Raw genomic sequence first — 9,797 nt, forward strand, 5'->3', positions numbered from 1 at the left:
GCAAGGTGCTCCGAGAGGAATCTGCGACCGCTAAGAGCAGCAGCGGCTCGTCGGTTTGACTCGGGAGGTGCTGATTTCGTGCTCTTGCGTGAAGGATCCTGGCGTTCGGGCGGCCTGTGCAGCTCCAGGAAGTCCGTCGGAAGGTGAAGGCCGTCTTCGCTCAGCAGCTGGACCTGCATTACCTGAACGACGAGGTAACGTTCCGTCCTCGTCGTGTCCTGAAGGTGTCGGAGCTCCGCCCAGTCGGTGTCCTCTGCCTAAAGGTATGCGTCCTCAGTGTTTGTCCATTTGTTGTCCCCCCCCCCCCCCCCCCCGGAAGCTGTCCATCCCGCTGCGCAGTCAGGATGAGCTGGACAAGGCGATCGACCTGCTGGACCGGAGCGCCAGCATGAAGAGCATCCAGGTTCTTCTGCTGCCTCAGGAGAACAGCAACGTGAGACGCGCGCGCACACACACACACACACACACATCGTTCAGTCAGGTTCATGTTGAAGCTGTGTTCCCCCCCCCAGGCCTCTTCCCCCTCCCACCACATGCCGTGTAAGCAGGTGAGGATCAAGTCCTCTCAGTCCACCGGAGACGTTAGCACGATGTACCAGTCCTCCGAGCCCAGGGGGCGCCACCTGTCGACAGGTAACTTCACCTGGTGTTCAGACGGGATTTATTCCAGAACCTTTTGTTATTTACTTCCATATCGCCGTCTTTTATTACCTTCCTTCCCTTTGGCTGCCGTTTTTTTCTTCAGCTTCCTCTTTTAGCAATGGGCCCCTCCCCCCTTTTCCTGCTCGCCGTTACGAGACGGTGAAGCGGGCCTTCCTCGGAGCACGTCCTTATTGTCATCTCCAAAGGTTCCTTTATGCTTCCGTCCCGTTCCAGGCTCTCAGAACGCGGGACGCAGCTCGCCGCCGCCCGGTTACGTGCCCGAACGCCAGCAGAGGATCGCTCGCCACGGCTCGTACACCAGCATAAACAGCGAGGGGGAGTTCATCCCGGAGAGCAGCGATCAGCGTGTGAGTCATCGCTTCGTTCTTAGGAGAGGAGGTGATGCGACGGAGCTAAAAGATCAAACGAATTGTCCGTTCTTCTCTGAAGTTCTTTTTGTTGCTCATTAATGAACATTTTTAATAGAAATTCTTTTTTTTTTTAAAGGTCCTGGATCCGTGGAGCAGCGCGGAAAACTCTGTTTCTGGAAGCTGCCAGTCTCTGGACGGCAACTCGGACAGGTGAGAAACTCCGCCCCCCCCACCCGAATCTCCTATGGAATCACTTCCTGGTTCCTGATCGTGACACCTCCTCCCACTGACGCGACTTCCACCCCCTCGCAGCCCGTCGCTCAGGAAGTCCCGGACGCACCGGGCCAAGAGTTACCCCGACCACCGTCAGGAGGGCTCAGGTGGGCGCGACTTAACGATGAGGGCGTGGCTCCGTTTGGAAGCGAGCAGGAAACGTTTTAAAAGTCTGTCGCCGTTGGCTTTTGCTTCCAGCCCGGGAAAGTCACGCGTACGACAGGGTGGCGGGGAAGGGCGGCACCTATCCTCGCCGCTACCACGTCTCTCTGCACGGCGAAGGTGAGCCTGCGTTCCCGTCCTTTTCCTCTTCGGGTCCGCCTCCTCCTCGCCGACCTCGGCTCCGTCTCCCGTTCCCCCTCAGGCCGCCGCACGTTTCCGCGGCTCCGCCGCCCCCAAGGGAACCTCTTCACCCTGGTGCCGTCGCGCCGGTCGCTCAGCGGCAGCGAGGAGAGTCTGGGCAGCAGGCAGCTCGTCGACCTTCGGGGCAGGCCCCGCCCCCAAGGCCGCCCTGTCACGCACAAATGTGGGTGTGGCTTTCACAGAATTCCTGGTAGTTGTGAGGATGGGCGGGTGAAACCGTTTTGGCTCAGCTCGGCGCGGTGGCTGTTTTCCAGCGCCCAGTGCTCCGATGACGTGGCGGCGGGGGAAGCTCCTTGGCCAGGGAGCGTTTGGGCGGGTCTACCTGTGCTACGACGTGGACACCGGGAGGGAACTGGCCGCCAAGCAAGTCCAGTTTGACCCCGAGAGTCCCGAGACCAGCAAGGTAAGACGCTCAAATCGCTTGCTCGGCTTTAGCCTCGGCCTTTCTGTCATATCGGACACGAAAGTAAGAAGTGGATTTATTTACTTCCTCTCTCGTTCTCTGAGGTAAACACGGGAACTTGTTTTGGGGAACGAGCGATCTTTCACTTTCGCCGGACGCCGCCTGTCGCCGTGAATGAAGACGGTTTTGCGAGTTTAGTTGCGGGTTTAATTCCGCCGCGTGCCTTCTGTGTCTCCGCAGGAAGTCGGCGCTCTGGAGTGTGAGATCCAGTTGCTGAAGAACCTGCACCACGAGCGCATCGTCCAGTACTACGGCTCGCTGAGGGACCGCAGCGACAAGACCCTCACCATCTTCATGGAGTTCATGCCGGGGGTGGGTCGCGGTAACTTGACCGCGTGGGGGGGGGGGTGTTTCTGCACAGGTGTAATGATCCTACTTTTCAGGGTTCGGTCAAAGACCAGCTGAAGGCCTACGGCGCGCTGACGGAAAGCGTGACCCGGAAGTACACCCGGCAGATCCTGGAGGGCGTGTCCTATCTCCACAGCAACATGATTGTCCACAGGGACATCAAAGGTGTCTGAAATGCCAGAAACGCGAGACCGTCCGAGGTTCAAATTCTGATCTGTTCCGCGTCTCCTTCGCTCCTCAGGCGCCAACATCCTGCGCGACTCGGCCGGCAACGTGAAGCTCGGAGACTTTGGCGCCAGCAAGAGGCTGCAGACGATCTGCATGTCCGGGACCGGGATCTGCTCGGTGACTGGCACCCCCTACTGGATGAGCCCGGAGGTGATCAGTGGCGAGGGCTACGGCAGGAAGGCCGACGTCTGGTGAGACCCGGAGGCGCACGGACGGACGGGGTTCTGCACCCCGGAGGGCTGGTACCTCCCAGATGGGGTAGATAAGTGTCGAATAGCTCGCTTGTCTCGGCGCAAAAACGATTTCTTTCACAGGAGCCTCGGATGCACAGTCGTGGAGATGCTGACCGAAAAACCCCCGTGGGCCGAATACGAGGCCATGGCGGCCATATTCAAGATCGCCACGCAGCCCACCAACCCGCTGCTGCCCTCCAACGCGTCCGACCAAGCGCGAGACTTCATGGGCTGCATTTTCGTGGAGGCCAAACACAGACCCGGTGCCGAGGAGCTGCTCAGACATCCCTTCTCGCAGATTCTTTGCTGAAACCTTTTCCGGTTTCTGAACTTGGAAACCACCGAGTGCCTCGGAGGTACCTGTAGCTTCCTCCGTGGCCGTTTAGGACGACCGCTTCAAGAAGATTAAGCCTTCTCTCGTAAATTCTAACTTTAACAGTTTGACAACGGCAAATAAATGCTGCCTGGAAAATCGACACCAGTAAATGCTCTCGCAAAAGTCTCCACCAGGGGGAGACAAAGCCCAGCGCTGCGGCGGGTTCCCGATCCTCCTCAGATTGAAGCATCAGTTGTGCCTTCAAAAATGACCGTCTCCTGATCGAATATGTGGGAAGCTCCAATTTGACTCATCGTCATCTCGATGTTGTTTTTTTACCTGTAAAACTAATCGGTTGCTTCCGGGGGCGAATAAATCCGCTCATATTCCAAATGAGGATGAGGACGAGCTGTGTCTAAACCTCAGGTGTGTCTCGCCATCTTCATCCTATCGCTCTGCAGAATCTCTTCTCAGTTAAAGTACGGACGACCTCAGAATTACTTCTGTTAATGTGAAGCTTTTTACGGTTTGAAAGATGCAAACTTCATTTGGAGCTGATCTTGCTGTTCACGTCTGGCCCAAACATCCGTGTCATGGAGATAAATGTTTAAATCAGATGCACTTTCATGTCAAATGAATGTTTGTTTTTCTCGAATTAGATTTTTTTTTTAAACCAAAATGTGAAAATTGCCTACTTTTTTATTATTTATATTCCCACATGTCGATTCCAATTAGATGTTATAAGCAAATGTTTATGCATAAATATATTTTTTTATATCTCGACTGTGTCAAATCGGACGACACTCGCACAACTTTTTGTTAAAAAAAACATTTTAAAGCAGCTGGTTTTGCAGACAGGAATGAATTTTAGTAGTTTATAGTTGGAAAATTGGTTCGGAAAGTGAACCCAGGCAGCCAAGATGCCTGACGGGGGTTCCGGTTGCATCGTTTGACCTTTGACCCATCGTTAAAAGGCTGAGCTAAAGGCGACTGGGATCAGAACCGGTTCCCTTTCCGAGCCGTGCGACGACTTTTGTTCATCCCAGGGTTCAGAATTAAGCAAGCATTGGATGCTTTCTGCTGCTTTAACGCCATCATTAGAAGTTTTCCTCACAGCAGGTGAACCGCCGTCGATGTTGGAAGCAGTTTGTTTTAAAGGACCCTGAGATGAGCAAACGAATAGAGACTAGTGTAGAGATCTATATCTGTAAATGTACGATGACGTATCTCGACAGGACTTTGCGGTGCGAAGTCCGATGTATCCGATTTATTTGCAGCCGGATGATGATGATGGCGTGAATTTATCTCGTGCCTTCGCTCCAAAACAAATAAAGTGGGTTTTAAAAAAAAAAAGGCTGAAGAACCAGAACCTTTCTTTTGAATTCCAAGTGTGTAAAATATCAGAACATGTTTGGATGCTCGAACAGGACCACGGTGTGAACGACGGGCCGGGTCTGCGGCGGCGCTGTCTGCTTCGGTCGGGGCCCCCCAGCATTCTTGCTGACAAGCAAACAGGTGCCTGAAGCGTTCCTCCGCCAGCCCCCCTTTGTGGCTGCCTCTCTGTTTTGGGCCTGTTGATGCTGAGTCATATGTGGGACTGTCTGCCCCAGTTAAGCCCCCCCCCCCCCACCGATTTCAATCAGTGGCTTTTTCTCATGAGGCCATGAAACAGACGTGATGAGGCGTTTCAGAAACATGATTGGTGACTCGGCCTGGTTCAGACGGTGTACTTTAAAAAGCTCTTTCACTTACTATAGCTTAAGTACATTATGCTGATGATACCACTGTATATTTGACCCCTACGATAGCTTAAATGCATTATGCTGATTATTTGACCTCTCCTAATGGATCGATTTTTATTGAGGCGTCTCGACTTTTGGTTACGTTAAGGATTGGAACATTTCCTCTAGCGCTAGACGCGAAGATGTCCCAAAACAGGATGCGGGTTAAAGCTTTATTAGACGGAATCCAGTTTCCCCAGACATATTAATTCATTCTTCTAGTGAGTCAAAGGCTGGAAGATGAAAGGCTGTTCTTTGTCAGTTTCCACCCTGTCGGGAGAATCGGGGCCTCGAGGTGGCGAGGAGGACGTATTTCAGCCCCGTTGGGCAAGGTTCCATTCTGAATGCATCAACATTCTGCCCGACACTCTTTTGTCCTCGTAAGTTCCCCTGATGTCAGACACATGAATCGGCAGTTGGACCCGGACTTTTTTAGCGTCTCCGGCAGCGTGGAGGGAGGCGAGGGTGGTCTGCGCCTCCCCTCCCCTCCCCACCCCTCTTCCCTCGCCGTGGATGTTTAATGTTTGCGACGTATTACCTGAGTGACCACATCTGAGGCAACCGCCGTCATTTTCTAAAGCATCCGAGGAACTGGAAAAAAAAACGCGTTGCCTTAATGATGCAAGCGAGGAATAAATCCCGAGTGATGGAACCTTTAAAGCAACAGATCTCTGCCAGACTTGGAGTCTATCAGCAGAGACCGATTAGAATGCAACACACTTTGTCTTCCTTTGTAAAGGCGGCATCCAGTCGCCATGATAGTGGAGTCATACTGGGCTTTATTTACTCTCCCAGTACGGATTGGTTTCCTGTGATTTTATGATCCCAATAACAAAGAGGTCCTTTGTGTCCCTTTGCTGCTGTGGCTTTAGCACCTGTCGGAACGCCACGGCTAAACGGCTACACCGTAGGAACAATTCGGAATTCATCCACGATGAGGGGGAAACGGGAACGCTTTAGGATAATGTGACGCTCAAGCTTTTATTTTTTCCTCTTGTCTTCGGGGGATGTGCACCAGAGAAGAAGAAGAGCGCCACCTCTTTGGAGAGAGGCCTGACAAAGGTCGGCTGAAGGCCTCCGACGCAGCGGGGCCCCGTGGTTGTCAAGGTGACGCGTGAAAATGGTTTTGTAACCGCCCCCCCCCCAGAGTTCAGATTAGGTCCTTGCTTCCCACCCCTTTCCCTCCCAGCAACCCACTCCTCCTATCGTTTTTAGCAGCTTTTAATTAAAATCATCCGAGACTTTATCATTCTGAAGTTTTCCAATCGATTCCAGACTATAGGAGAACGATTCCTGGATGATGGTTAACATTGCGCTGCTCTTGTTTTCGACCTGCTGTTGCTCGTCTGGATTTATTCGGGGGCTCTCTTCCCAGCGGCTCCGTCCTTTTGTCCGCCCGTGGGCTGTTTCTGTTTTTGTGCGAGTGCATGTGTGGTCGGGTGGAATCGGCGGCCAGACCCTGTCGCACACATCCCCTTTCAATCGGCTGGAGCAGAAAGAAGGGGGAGAGCTGGACAAAAAAGGGGTGAACCTAAGAGAGAGGGAGTGAGTCATAGGCCCGAGGAGAGAGCGGGGAGAGAGAGAGAGAAGGCCAGGAGACATTTGTAGTTGAGGGGACGAGCAGACAGCTCTTTGAGTTTCATGTAAAGCACCCCTGTTTGTCCCATTCACTGCGCGTCACCCTCCCCTCGCTCTGCCGCACCCTGTGGCCTCCCCGCTTTGGGTTTGGGGGGGTTTTCCTGCCTCTATAAAAGCTCTGACTGGACCCTGAGCTTCATTCCCCACCATGGAGAGCCTGCGATCCCAGTCCTCGTACAGGAAGCGCTTCGGGCCCCTGGGCTCGAGCAGCACGGCCGCCAGAACCGCCAGCCTTTCCTCCGGCCGTTTCTCCTGGCAAGGCGCCCCTCGCAACCTCGTCCACTCCAGCCCGGCGTCCCGGCTCTCCTTCGGCTCGTCCGGCGCGGCCCTGCTCCTGGGGAGCCCCGCGGACCGGCTGGACTTCTCCGCCGACACCCTGATGAAGAGCCAGTACAAAGAGATGCGCACCAACGAGAGAAGGGAGATGATGGGCCTGAACGACCGCTTCGCCAGCTTCATCGAGAAGGTGCGCATGCTGGAGCAGCAGAACAAGGTTCTGGTGGCGGAGCTGAACCAGCTGAAGGGGAAGGAGCCCAGCCGGCTGGGAGACATCTACCAGGAGGAGCTGAGGGAGCTGCGGCGCCAGGTGGACGGCCTCACCACCGGCAAAGCCCGGCTGGAGATAGAGAGGGATAACCTGGCTGCCGACCTGGCAACCCTCAAGCAGAGGTAAGGAGGAAGCTGGGTCAGAACCGCCCTGCAGTTTATTCTGGACTTCTCGAAGCTTGAATGTGAGTCTAGAGTTTTTATGACGCGAATTTATTCTAAATTATTCAAGCTATTTGAAGTTTGTTTCCGGGAAAAGAAAAAGGAAACGTTCCTGCAAAGGAGCGTCGATTTATACTGTTAATTAAAGAAACTATTCATTCATCTCCTGCGCGACTGTAAGACTTTCTCTCTTTCACCAGCGTTCGATTAAACCTCCGACGACGTATTTGATCATTAACAAGAATGACTCAACGCTGCGCGGCTTCACTTGGCTTTCGAAGAATGTGCCCTTGTTGATTTGGGATTTTCCTCCGTGCCGGGAGAGAGAAAAATAAATCCACAAAGCAAATTTAAAAAGAAGCGGTGACACAAAGGTCAAAGGTCACTTCTTGCTTTTTGTGATTCCCTCAGGTTGCAAGAGGAGATTGGCCTCCGGCAGGACGCGGAGAACAACCTGAACGCCTACAGACAAGTAACTGCCGCCTCATTAAGTCGCCGTCTACGCACTTTGGGTGTGTGTGTGTGTGAATGTCCCGCCTCATCCCGCCTCATCCCGCTGTCCCCTTCGTTCTTGGTGCAGGATGTGGACGAGGCCTCCCTAAACCGCGTGCAGTTGGAGAGGAAGATCGAGGCGCTGCAGGATGAAATAAGCTTCCTGAGAAAGACTCACGAGGAGGTAAAGGAGCGATGAGACCCTAAACCGTCCCTGCCCGGAGCTTGTCTCGCATCGAGCCGGCTTTGAGTGTCCCTCAGCATCTGTCGCCGCCTCCTTCAGGAGCTGCGTGAGCTGCAGGAGCAGATCGTGGCCCAGCAGGTTCACGTTGACCTGGACGTGTCCAAGCCGGACCTGACTGCTGCTCTGCGGGACATCAGGACCCAGTACGAGACCGTGGCCTCGTCAAACATGCAGGAGACGGAGGAGTGGTACCGCTCCAAGGTCGGAGCCCGGGTGAAAAGCACATCCATCCAAAGGAGGTTTGGGATCGTGTCTCATATCTTCAAAGCCATTTCCATCCACGTCCGTGCAGTTCGCTGACCTGACAGACGCAGCCAATCGAAATGGAGAAGCCCTGCGTCAGGCCAAGCAGGAGGCCAACGGACACCGACGTCAGATCCAAGCGTTGAGCTGCGACCTGGAGTCCCTGCGTGGGGCAGTAAGCCCCCCGATAGAACCTGAATCAGATAGAAACGTGTAGAAGCTCGGCGTTTTAGCTTTTTATCAAATAGGACAGAAACCGAGGCCGTCGCTAATCGATAGCCAAGTCGACCGTCGTCTTCCTCTTCTTCTCGTCTCTTTGAGAACGAGTCGCTGGAACGCCAGCTCCGGGAGATGGAGGACCGCTTCTCCACGGAGACGACCGGTTACCAGGATACGGTGAACCATCTGGAGGAGGAGATCCGCGCGCTGAAGGAGGAGATGGCGAGACACCTCCAGGAGTACCAAGACCTCCTGAACGTCAAACTGGCCCTGGACATCGAGATCGCCACCTACAGGAAGCTGCTGGAGGGCGAGGAGAGCAGGTGAGTCAGACGGTGGACAGACAGACGGACACAGACAGACAATGAAAGTTCTGATTTTTCATCGTTCTTTTGTTCCTCCAGGATCACCATCCCGGTTCAGAGCTTTTCCAACCAGCAGATTCGAGGTCGGTGAATCTTCGTTTCATTGATTTAATTTTTTTTACGACACCTCTGATGAATATTCTGCACTTTTTTTGTGTGCCCCCCCCCCCGCCCTCCCCGTCAGAAATCAACCTGGACACTAAAGCCCCCGAAGCCCACGTGAAGAGGAGCGTCCTGGTTCGAACCGTGGAGACCAGAGACGGGGAGGTGTGCGCTCCCAACACTCCCTCTGGGGGGGGGGGGGTTTCGTCGCTTTCATTTCTAACTCCGATCTGTTTTCCTTTCAGATCATTAAGGAATCAACGACTGAACACAAAGATCTTCCTTAAAGTCTCCCATCCCCCCCCCCCCGCGTGATTTTTAAGGATCATTACGCCATTTAATTTAGTTTCCAAACCCCGGAATCATCAGATTATACGTCATTCTTCTCTCCTGTCATCATCATCATCACCATCTTCATCCTCTGTCTGATTTGTTCTCTCCTAACATTAATGACAATAGATGCTCATTAAATATTATAATGTAAATATTCTAACGAGGACTGACAGACAGTTTTCTTTTTTTAGCGTCTTTTCAGGTTTGACGTGGCCTTGATGCGCAGCTTGTGTGTGTGTGTGTGCGCGCTTTATGTGCGGCGTGTTGAAGGTCGACGTGTGGTTACGTGTAGGTGAAATGTGTCAAAGGAAGTATGAGAGATGGAGTCGGACGCAACGAATGAAAGGCGGGAAGGGAATGAGAGATCTGTGCGTGTGTCGGAGGGGCTTTCGGTTCATGTTATTGATTGTTGTTGTTGCTGAATATCGATTCTTA

The 9,797-nt window shown here is 53.4% G+C and overlaps 2 protein-coding genes across 2 annotated transcripts in view; both read left to right on the top strand.

Annotated features, from left to right (window-relative positions):
* Window positions 1-3,397, top strand: part of map3k3 (mitogen-activated protein kinase kinase kinase 3) — a 4,104-nt gene extending 707 nt beyond the window's left edge. Inside the window, exons 3-15 of the mRNA XM_068749731.1 lie at window positions 95-194; window positions 320-433; window positions 513-633; window positions 877-1,010; window positions 1,150-1,223; window positions 1,326-1,393; window positions 1,485-1,568; window positions 1,651-1,812; window positions 1,904-2,052; window positions 2,293-2,424; window positions 2,496-2,625; window positions 2,702-2,879; window positions 3,003-3,397. Of these exons, the coding sequence (XP_068605832.1) occupies window positions 95-194; window positions 320-433; window positions 513-633; window positions 877-1,010; window positions 1,150-1,223; window positions 1,326-1,393; window positions 1,485-1,568; window positions 1,651-1,812; window positions 1,904-2,052; window positions 2,293-2,424; window positions 2,496-2,625; window positions 2,702-2,879; window positions 3,003-3,231 (1,675 nt within the window). The 3' untranslated portion in view covers window positions 3,232-3,397. The remainder of the gene's footprint in view (window positions 1-94; window positions 195-319; window positions 434-512; window positions 634-876; window positions 1,011-1,149; window positions 1,224-1,325; window positions 1,394-1,484; window positions 1,569-1,650; window positions 1,813-1,903; window positions 2,053-2,292; window positions 2,425-2,495; window positions 2,626-2,701; window positions 2,880-3,002) is intronic.
* A 3,407-nt stretch (window positions 3,398-6,804) lies between these two features.
* gfap (glial fibrillary acidic protein) lies at window positions 6,805-9,316 on the top strand. Its single transcript, XM_068750406.1, has 9 exons — window positions 6,805-7,325; window positions 7,776-7,836; window positions 7,945-8,040; window positions 8,140-8,301; window positions 8,393-8,518; window positions 8,665-8,885; window positions 8,967-9,010; window positions 9,112-9,194; window positions 9,275-9,316. The coding sequence occupies exons 1-9, from the start codon at window positions 6,805-6,807 to the stop codon at window positions 9,314-9,316; spliced, it is 1,356 nt and encodes a 451-aa protein (XP_068606507.1).
* Window positions 9,317-9,797: the final 481 nt, after the last annotated feature.

This window comes from Brachionichthys hirsutus, chromosome 16, assembly GCF_040956055.1.
Source record: "Brachionichthys hirsutus isolate HB-005 chromosome 16, CSIRO-AGI_Bhir_v1, whole genome shotgun sequence".
Taxonomy (NCBI): domain Eukaryota; kingdom Metazoa; phylum Chordata; class Actinopteri; order Lophiiformes; family Brachionichthyidae; genus Brachionichthys; species Brachionichthys hirsutus.

Bases quoted from the DNA above. Each gene is read 5' to 3' on its own strand.
- gfap (XM_068750406.1), top strand. From the start codon at position 6,805: ATGGAGAGCCTGCGATCCCAGTCCTCGTACAGGAAGCGCTTCGGGCCC. The intron at 7,837-7,944 runs GTAACTGCCGCC...TTCTTGGTGCAG, and splicing joins ACCTGAACGCCTACAGACAA to GATGTGGACGAGGCCTCCCT. The intron at 8,519-8,664 runs GTAAGCCCCCCG...CGTCTCTTTGAG, and splicing joins TGGAGTCCCTGCGTGGGGCA to AACGAGTCGCTGGAACGCCA.